The 11,032-nt window shown below is 42.3% G+C and overlaps 1 protein-coding gene across 2 annotated transcripts in view; it reads left to right on the top strand.

Annotated features, from left to right (window-relative positions):
* The window catches only part of FAM32A (family with sequence similarity 32 member A), an 11,772-nt gene extending 1,784 nt beyond the window's left edge, over window positions 1–9,988 (top strand). The window contains exons 2-3 of one of the 2 annotated variants that reach the window (XM_085885774.1): window positions 6,120–6,276; window positions 9,548–9,988. In XM_085885774.1, the coding sequence (XP_085741900.1) occupies window positions 6,120–6,276; window positions 9,548–9,670 (280 nt within the window). In that variant the 3' untranslated portion in view covers window positions 9,671–9,988. Of the gene's footprint in view, window positions 1–6,119; window positions 6,277–9,519 lie in introns of both variants that reach the window. The other variant, XM_085885775.1, reaches the window with a different exon arrangement.
* Window positions 9,989–11,032: the final 1,044 nt, after the last annotated feature.

Genomic DNA, 11,032 nt, shown 5'->3' with positions numbered 1-11,032 from the left:
AATGTCACCCGCAGGGTGACCCGTATCTTGCCAAAAGGTGACCACGTGTGACTTCTTTAAGGTCACACTGAGGTGAACAGAGCTGCTATCCACCAGGAGCGACTCCTTGAGGAATATCTGCCTACGAGAGATTCCGATGAGAATCGTTCTACAGAGTAACCATGAAAAATATGCTTTTGCCTCATAACGTCACCAAATGACGTCATAATGTCTCTAGCTTGACATATCTAGAAAGCACTCATCGAGGTGTTCAATTTGAGGTACTACACGATATGGTTCCTAAAACTTGAAAATTTGACCTTGGGGTCAAATATGTTTGACCTGAGGCGCTAACCATGAAGGTCAAGGCCAATCGCCACCAAAAATTAATCAGCTGAGCGCCAGACCATGAACTGTATTCCCATGAAGTTTGAAGACGATCCGATCAAAATTACTCAAAAAATAAGGGTTTTGTCGACTCCCCTGATTTGCGACAAAGCGACCTTGACCTTTGACCTTGACCTTCAAAATTTTATGCACTGAAAGGGACCTCTATAGGCCTCTGATATGTGAAGTTACAAAAATTTCCAATGTTAACTGTGCTCTGCAGAGTGATTTATATGTGATTACAGACCAAAAACAAAAAAAACAACAAAAAAAAACATATGAAGGTCAAGGCCAATCGCCACCAAAAATTAATCAGCTGAGCGCCAGACCATGAACTATATTCCCATGAAGTTTGAAGACGATCCGATCAAAATTACTCAAAAAATAAGGGTTTCGTCGACTCCCCTGATTTGCGACAAAACGACCTTGACCTTTGACCTTGACCTTCAAAATTTTATGTGCTGAAAGGGACCTCTATAGGCCTCTGATATGTGAAGTTACAAAAATTTCCAATGTTTACTGTGCTCTGCAGAGTGATTTATACGTGATTACAGACCAAAAACAAAAAAAAACAACAAAAAAAAACATATGAAGGTCAAGGCCAATCGCCACCAAAAATTAATCAGCTGAGCGCCAGACCATGAACTATATTCCCATGAAGTTTGAAGACGATCCGATCAAAATTACTCAAAAAATAAGGGTTTCGTCGACTCCCCTGATTTGCGACAGTGACCTTGACCTTTGACCTTGACCTTCAAAATTTTGTGCACTGAAAGGGACCTCTATAGGACTCTGATATGCGAAGTTACAAAAATTTCCAATGATAACTGTGCTCTGCAGAATTTTTTTACGTGAGTACAGACAAAAAAATAAAATAAAATAAAAAAACATACAAGCTGACTAACATATCTTGCAAAAACTTCGTTTTGGCAAGATAATTATTAGTTATGACCAAGACTGCTTCCTGCTAGAAAGATTGCAAATGTGTCAGATATAAATGCCCCAAAATATATATATATATATATATATATATATATATATATATATATATATATATATATATATATATATATATATATATATATATATATATATATATATATATATATATATATATATATATATATATATATATAGTAAAAACATAGAGGGATGAAATCTCAAACAACAACCAAACGAGGTAGGAATGACAGCACATTATGATGGCAAAATACGACACCACAATCCTTTTGTGGATGACCATTACGACGTCTTTTGACATTTTACTTTTGTTGTGGAATTGTGATGGAACAACGTCAAAATATATCATCATGCTGCAAAACCATAAGAGGATTGTGGTGTCATATTGTGTGCATCGTAATGAATGTGTTGTCATTCTTCGTTGTTATTGTTGTTCTTAATTCTTCATCCATCACAATGAATCCCACAACAAAAATAAAATGTCAAAAGACGTCATGATGGTAATCTACAAGAGGATTGTGGTGTCGTATTGTGCCATCATGTGGTGTCATTCCTACTTTGTTTTTTTTTTGAGATTTCATCCCTCTATTTTTACTTTTTTAATTTTAATTTTAAATTTTTTTTTTTAAAGTAATAAAATGCTTAATGTTTGTTATATGTTGTTGTTTTGGTATGGATTAAATCCATCAATGCTATTAAGTTCGGCTAACTTCCTTGCGTTGGAATCGCCATCATTGCTTCAGCAGTTATTGAGGGAGGTCGGGCTGCAGTTTTACATTGTTCTAAGAGTGGAAGAAGAAGAAGTTCAAATTGGCAATTTAGCGATCTCCCGATGTACTTCAGCGATGTACGTATTCTGATGTCTTTTTAAGTCTTGGTAGTTCAGAACATGCTTGAGAATAAAAGTTATGGCTTTTAAATGCTTATGACTTCACTCGATAGTAGATTATTATGAGCTTATCATTGTGTACACATTTGAATGGACGGTCATTGCTTTTCCCGTGTCATCCCTCTATATCAGTGATCTTCACTTATTTAAGGCCCTGTCACACCTTGACATTTTAGCCAGCGTATGGCAAGGTCTCAAAATGTATGTAAAACGCTGGCGTACGCTGAACTATTGATGTTTTAAAAAAAGTTTTGGTGCCTATAATAACGTGTTGGACGTATGCATAACGTATTAGTAACGTACACAGAACGTTTTAATCACACATAGATAACTTATACCAACGAATGCTGAGCGTGTTGGCGGCGTTCACAACCTATGCACAACGATAGTCTAACTTATGCATAGCGCGGCAGTGTATCGCCGACTATCACGTGCCGTAGGCTATTCATAGGCTGCGGCTCGACGATTTAAATCATAACCGTACTCAACATCGAAGTGTGAAGCCGCTGTCACACCTTGACGTTTTAGCCAGCGTATGCCGACGTATGAAAAATTTGCCGAATCAAGCTGGCACACGTCGAATACGTTATGGGTAAGTTTTGTATACGTTAATAGCACGCTGGCATACGTCGTCATAAGCCGAGTATGTCGAGAAATTTTCAGCATGTTGAAAATTTCTCAACGTATGACACGTTCCGCATACGCTGGCATAAGTTGTAGGCACGCTATGCGATCGTTGACACACATCGACATACGTTACTCATAAGTCGAAACACGTCAATGTAATGGTTAGCGTCAGTGTTCCAGACTCCCTGTTTTTTTTTTTTGTTTTTTGTTTTTTCTTCAGTATGACGGTGATGTTGACACTTCGATTTCTATTGCGGTTATGATTTAAATCGTTGAGCGGCAGCCGATTAATTATATTATATTATAACCGCACTAGAAATCGAAGTGTTAACATCACTGTCATACCGAAGTAAAAAAGATTAAAAAAAAACAAAACGGAGTCTGGAACACTGACGCTAACCATTACCTCGACGTGTTTCGACTTATGAGTAACGTGTGTCGACGTGTGTCAACAATCGCGTAACGTGCCTGCAACACGTTACTCATAGGTTAGAAATAAGTTTCGGGAACGCTAAACATTACCTCGACGTGTTTTGACTTATGAGTAACTTACAAGTAACGTGTGTCAACGATCGCGTAACGTGCCTACAACTTATGGCCAGCATTATGTGGAACATGTGAGTCATACGCTGGCATACGTCAAAAAATTTCAAGCATGGAAAATTTGTCTAACACCTCGGCGTACAAAGACGTATCCCAGCGTACTACGACGTATGCCAGCGTACTATGACGTATGCCAGTGTTCTCTTAACATATACAAACTTACCCATAATGTATTTGACGTGTGCCAGCGTTTTAGCCAAATTTTGCATGAGTCAAGCATATGCTGGCAAAATCGTCAAGGTGTGACAGGGCCTTTAGAGAGGGGCCATTTTTGCCGATAAGACATCAGTGTGAGAGCCGCCACACAACCTGCAGGACTCCATCATGGCTGCTGTTAGGCCCCACCTCCACATACTCTTTTTCGTTGTGTTTAACTGATCTGCAAGCGTAATTGTTTGTATACTGCAACCATATCCTGATGTCGTGTTGTTACTTTTATGCTTCATGTTGGAACACTCATTTGAAACCATTGGGTCATTCTGATAGTAATTATGGTGAATTGTGATGGGGTGTTTTCACATTTGTGTGTTATCGGCCGCACTTTAGGCCGCCAGTGGCTTCTCGGTTGTTCGATGAAGAATCGTTCTCCATATGGAGTACTACCATACTCCATGATGTGTATTGTCAAAATAAACTTGGAATAGATTATCTGTATCGAGTAAAACACCATCAATGATGTTTTTATTTTATTTTAATTGAGGTGAGCAGAAGCTTGTGACACAAATTTTGGTTCAATGCCGAACACTACCACAATCCGAGTTACTGGTTGTTTGTTAGGTCATCTCTATCATCTCAGTAGAGATGACCTAATAATAACAGTCACGAAGTCCGTACGTCCGTCCGTATGTCCGTCCGTACGTACGTCCGTCTGTCCACAATCAAACCGAGTGGAGACAAATAACCAATCGTGGAATGGATAGAGATCGATGAGACATGCACAACGATATAACTTTCAAGGTCGTCCAAGGTCGAGGTCAACGTCACGAGGCTGTCAAAGTTGCGAAAATCGTCGATTTCAAATCGTATCTCCTCCCTCATTTATCAAGAGAGATCAAATGTTATTAGTGATTCAGATACTACGGACTATTATCTCGAACAACACGAGCCATTTTTTTGAAATTTGTTCTCGTTCCGATTTTATGGCCCTTCAAACTTCGCTCTGATTCCCTGTATGGGCCGTTCATAAAGTACATACAAAAAAAGTATTAAATTAAGAACCGGAACTCTCCGAGACAAATATTACATTTGAAGCTTTTGTCAGATTTAACTAAAAAATGGAATACAAGTTTATACGAACACTTACTTTCATTTAAGACATTAACATTGTCTTGAATGTCAATTTGTACTTTTATTTTCATAAATGACGTGCTGTGATATTAAAAGAAAAAGGTAAATTACACCGCAAGGGACTGCATTGTCATGACTTACAAACATCGGTTCATAAGGAACTGCTGGCTTTGCAAGCGATTAGTGATGTATGAGGGGGGTGGTTTAAAGCCCACGTATGGGCTGCGTACAGGGGTGGGTGGGTGGTACGACGGCTGTATACGTGCGGGGGGTGGGTGGTTTAAACCCCGCGTACGAGCTGCGTACAGGGGTGGTATGACGGCTGCATACATACCTTATGAAAGTGGTGTCGGACTACATGAGAGCGTTTCAGAAAATGAAGGTGAGCCTGTCGTCATCGCGAGGGGAAAAATATCCCCGTTCACAGGAACATTTTCGACGTGATGTTGAATCCGTGGACGTCAATAATTGTTCCATATTACTGTATTACCGTAGTTAATTACTGATGTATTTGAGATAAATCTACAATTCGTTGTAATCTTCAAGTATTGTGATGTGATATGGGGAGTGGGTGGGTGGTCACTAGCCTGCATACAGAGGGGGGTGGGTGGTTTTGAAACCCGGAAGTAGAGCGTACGTACTTTATGAACTGCCCCTATTCCAATCTGGCACAGAGTTACTTTCGACCTCTGGCAGAGATGACCGGCACTCCCACTCAGGGGGATTTTTTATATTGTCTTCAGACTAGATGTTTCTCATTAACAAGGTGTCTGATTTATCGCGCTCTCATTCTGCACGTTAGCTGCCGAGAGACCTCGCAGGAATGGAAGTTTACGCTATGCTTACTTTGCCGTTTGGCTTGACCATGCATAACACACTGAAGGGTCGGCACAACTTCCAGACCATGCTGCCTTTGGATGTGGTAGGGGAAATGTTTCCATCATGGACATGTGAAAGAGCACCTTCGATTTTGACATGAACATTTGTTTTAAGAAGCAGAGGAGCAGTCATTGGGGCAGGAATTTGGCCAGGGTGCTTGCGATAACTCGCCTACTCTTTGCAATAGACACGGTGGGATTTTTAATGTCCACAAGGACCAGTGGTGGCAGATGGGTCCTCTGTTTAGGCATCTCCGATGGATGGTGCACATATTTATGAATCGCCTTCGCTGCAAAAACACGAATATGACAGTTGATAGCTGGGTTGAGCTTGACTACTCAGGTGAGTGCACACACCCTTCTCTAAGTTATCTGGTGAACTCTTATTGAGATGCTGTTTGTAGTTAAAATCATTTATGTTTCCTAAAGATGATCATGGTACTCTCATCACTGAATAATAATCTGATGTTGTAAATATTGTCACTTCCCATGAATGTATGCCTTTTCAGAAAGAAGAAAAAAATGAAAAAGTCTGATTTGAAGGGGAGGCTAGAGCAAATTGCTGCAGAAGAAGCTGAAGTTAAAGAGGATTCAGAGTTCAATCAAGTGGATTTGGACAAGCGCACACCAGCTCAGATCTCGTTTGAGAAAATGCAGGAGAAGAGGGTGAGAGATCAGAGAGGAAGTGAGAGATGATTGACCTTCCTTGTTTTTGTCAACTTATTAGCCCCCGTTGGACTTGGTCCGAATCGGGGGCTTATGGATTTGGTCTAGATTTTCGTGTGCATGCGTGCGTGTGTGCATCCGCAACCATATCTCAGACATGTATGAACCGGTTTTATTCGTATGTGGCACAAAGAAAAACCCGGTGTTGAACACGTCCTTAACCATTTCTCCGACATGCATTTACCGATCTTGATCAAACTTAGCACTCAGCTTCTGAACAATGACTCGCACAAGCACGTCGTTTGTTTTTTTTCGAGATCAGATCCAAGATGGCTTTACTGGCGGCCATTTCAGTTGTAAAACACCGATGTTGAACACGTCCTCAGCCATTTCTCAGACATGCATTTAACGATGTAGTTCAATCTTGGCACACACATAAAGAATGATGGCTTACATATGCATGTTATTTCTTATTGAGATCAGATTCAAGATGGCCAACTGGTGGCCATTTTGTTGCTTAAATGTGTCCCCAACCATTTTCCCGACATGCGTGGTCCGATTTTGTTCAAACTTGGCACAAGCACAGTATATTGTTGTGGTTACCAAATTCGCAAACCACCATTCAGGTCCCTTAGGTGAGATATCTCGGTAAGTACATGTGTAGTTAGGCTCAAACCCGTTGTCTTGTGGGAATAAATGTTATTCATGCGTGCTGCGACTCTTCAGGATCGCCGTTTTTCTTTTACTATCTTTAATTTGGACCAACCACCACATCAACCACCCACCGCGGCGCCGCTTCACGTCACACCTCGCAACCGTCGCATCGCCACCGTTCTTGCGCTGCTTGTGGGTACCGGTGTTGGACTCGTGCAGGGCGCGCGCCGAACAGCATGTACAAAACCACGGATTTTCCACTTCAAAAACGGATCAAAAACGACACACGCCCACTTTTGTGCCGTCCAATCGGTGAGCGAGGGGCGATTTGGCCCCGCCTCCAGGGCGTTGGAGGGCGATCGATATATGCAAATTTATGGATCAAAAAGCATTCACGCCCACTTTTTCTCGGGCCAATGGGGAGCGAGGTGAAAGGTCGAAGGGAGGGGGTCAAAGCTGAGAGAGCGAAGCCACGGGGCTTATAAAAGCGACCGCGTTCGTCAGTCAAGAGAACAGAGAGTTAAGACTTCGCGGGCGGTGGAGTTGGCAAGAAGGAGCTGGTCGTCGTCGTGTGCGTTGGAGTCGGAGCGGAGGGGACGGAGCTGTGGAGAGGCGGCGAGGGCAGACGAGGGGGTGCTCGCGTCGTGCAGGGAGCTGCACCCCAGGGAGGCCGACAGCGCGACCTGGCCGAGGTGGAGACGCTCGTCGCGGGACTCGAGGCAGAGTAGGAATCCTCTATACCCCGAGCATCAGCCACCCCCTCCTGTTTCCCCCCGCGCTGAGATAGTGCGACCAAGGGGGCCCCTTTCCCACCCCCTACCAGACACTGCCCGCGAGGCCCGCGGAGTTGAGGCACCATCGCCGCTCCGCGTCTCATCACCAGACGGGTAGGCCCGACCCGGTCTCGGCCTCAGGCCCGCCTCATCCTTGAGGGTATTCTTTTCCTTGGTTTTGGGTATGTGTTGTCGGCGCCGTCTGTGAAGTAAAATTGTATAAGTGTTGCCGTGTGCTCGCGTAATCGGTATTAGATCTGCATTGTCGCATTTGCTTTTTGTGTAAATTGCATTGTGTTTTTCTTTTCTATGTGCTTTTGGTGGAATTGAATATGTGTGCTTTCCGTTCATCGCGAATCAATGTGCTTTGTGTTGAACTGTTTCCCGCTTCGCTTCGTCATTTCTTTCATTGAATCCTCATCTTGCTTCACGCAAAGGGTTGGTAGTGGGCTGAATACGCCCGATAATTAATCGAACCGTCGAGGCCGACGATAACACCGCTCGGTTATCCCGATAGTACGGAACGGGTCGCTTAAGTGGCCCGTGTCCGAAGTCGACCTGCGGCGAGGTGCGATCGCCCGGTCTACCCTCCGTGTGGGTACTTAGGTAGGTCGAATTTGGCGAGCAACCCTATCCCACGCGGGGGCTGATTGGCTCGATCGCGGTGAGACCGAAAGGTCCACCCGTGACTGGTTCCCGGCGTTAGTCCGAGAGGGTCACGACTGGATTGTCCGTCCGGTGGGCGACGTGCCGCGATTCGAGTTACGTGGCCGTCGCACGCCGGCGGGCGCGAATCCGTAACAATATAATGGCATACACATGCCCCTCACTTTATTTTGCGATCTGATCAAAGATGGCCGAATGGGAGACTGGCAGCCATTTTAGTTGTACATAAATATGGGCTAGCCCTCTAACTCCATTCAGCAAAATTACTAAAACAATGGGGGCCATGACATTTTATGTCTTTTTTTTTTTAAACTTGTTTTATCTTTCTACTTTTTTAAACTCTTTTTTTCTGTTTGAGCCACAAAAATATGTTTCATTTATACTACAGCAAGTCACTGTACTGATTTACGTTGTCGATGCGCTCCTAAAACTTATGACGTTATACGAAACAACTTTATTTCACGATGAATTGCCAGGGAAAGATTCTTGGTCACCCTTAACTTGGTCTTCATTTTAGTACATATTAGAGACAAAAATTAAACAAATCAATACAGAACACTAATGAAATAATGTATGTAGACAAATGGACAATTTAGTGGTGTGGGTTGAGAGTGGAGGGACGAGGGGAGGGATAGGCAGGCTTTAGTGTCTCGGACAGACTGCTCAAATAATTTGTAGGCCGGGAAGGAAAAGGGGAGAGAAGCCCAGAGTGATACGGCACCCCAACCGCCCTGATCAGACTTTCGGGTGAATTGCATGGCGAATCTGCGATTAAGCTATCGAAAAGGCTTCGCTATGAATCCGGAGTGGAGAAGTAATTACCGAGGTGCTGTGACATGGTGGGATCAGAGCACCTGGGAAATATGAATAGTTGTATGAAGAGTTGTCTTGTGTTGAGAAGAAAAGAGTACTTAAAATTTTCAACTTAAAAATGTACACTGCGCTTAAAATTTTGAATGATGTTATATCGAACTAGTGTGACAAATCGACTATTGTCCCATCATGTGTTAACGATGTTCTATCAAAATGACGCAAATACACTCGATGTAAATCGGTGACTTACTGTAATTGTTATCCTTTTCCCTCCTCCCCATCCTCCAACCTGCATCATCCTACTTTTTTTCTTTCTCCTTTTTTTTTGAGCTTGCAGTACTATTTCTTTCCCCTTGCCCTTTCAGCTTATGCAGCGAGTGCTCAAGAAGGCAAGTCGAAGCCATAAAAAGCGGGTGGAAGATTTCAACCGGCACCTGGACACACTTACTGAACATTATGATATTCCAAAAGTCAGCTGGACCAAGTAACAAGAAATCTGGAGATCGCTGGAGAATATTGATGACTTGAGGACCTGGAATCCTTGTGAACGAAAGGAGTGTCTGACCAGTTGGACTTTGTGGCTTGATGAAACAACCTGTCATTTTGGGATATTTGGCTTCTTACGCATCTCTGGGGAGAGGGAGGGGGTGTGGGCAGAGTTGGAGGGCAGAATTTTATTTTGTTTTTGATGAGTACAGTTTATGTTGGATGTTGTGCTTGTACTTTTGGCAAATTGTATTGGTATTTTTTTTTTCGCACCATGTAACAATCCAATATTATTTAATAAAATCAATAAGAAAGTGCGACATCCTGGTTAATTGTGTATTTCTGCTCCCATAAAAGAGATTTCTAAAATTCTGGTTCTGGATGTTGAATGTAGAAATTGAAAGAGGTGAGGATCCATTTTGCTGGATGAAACTAAGGTGTCTATCCTGGGAAGACTTTATTCCACCTTCTAAAACCCAAATTATGGAGATAACAACCAAAACACACACTTTCCAATCCTTATTGCTATTTCTGTTCTACCTACATTACTCGTATATAACACTGGGCTGCATTTGAAATATTTTTTTCAGAGGACTAGGTTTTCTCAACGGTTCCTATATGTTTTTTGCATGCTGAATTCAGAACTATATCTAATTTCGCTCAATCAGGTCAAGTTTTTATGTTATCTCAATTTTAAGGAAAAAAATAATCAAAATTTGTTTTTTTAATTAGCATTTTTTTTTTAATTCAAAATCAGACTTACATTGACAGAAAACATACAAACTATACATATAATGACACACAAGTACACTTAATGTGGAAGAAAGTGCCTTCTCAATTACTTTCATTTCAATTTCAAAAAAATAGATAAATCGTTGTTTCTGGCAACACCCAACTTCAGTCGCTCCAGCAGCTGCATGGCTCAGTCTGGTGTGAGCTGTCCACTTAGGTGCACGTGAGCGGCAGTACGTCCTGCGTAGTGTCCTCCTTACTATAACATTACTGTGATTCACGATGACTCGAAAGTGCAAGAATGACCCAAACAAGTTCTGCTATATCTGTGGTAAAGTGACCATGCCAGACCAGCAGTCTAACATCACACGTTTTGTAAGGAAAAGCTATCACGCATACTTTGGAATGAAACTTGGTGACCAAGACAAAGCCTTTGCCCCTCATGCTGCAAAATGTGCGTTGAGAGTCTGTGGCGCTGGGTCACAAGAAGATTAAGTGTCTGCCTTTTGTATCCCAATGGTGTGGAGGGAGGGAAGAGATCATACTAATGACTGTTATTTCTGTATGACAAACTTACAAGGTGAGTTTATCAATTTTGTTTGAGTTAAACTTTATGTTTAATAAATTCCCAA

The sequence above is a fragment of the Eptatretus burgeri genome, chromosome 6 (assembly GCF_056783735.1).
Source record: "Eptatretus burgeri isolate ZD-2024b chromosome 6, Ebu_testis_v1, whole genome shotgun sequence".
Classification (NCBI taxonomy): Eukaryota; Metazoa; Chordata; class Myxini; order Myxiniformes; family Myxinidae; genus Eptatretus; species Eptatretus burgeri.
The sequence above is the reverse complement of the archived record's forward strand: the minus strand, read 5'-3'. Positions and strand labels throughout refer to the sequence as shown.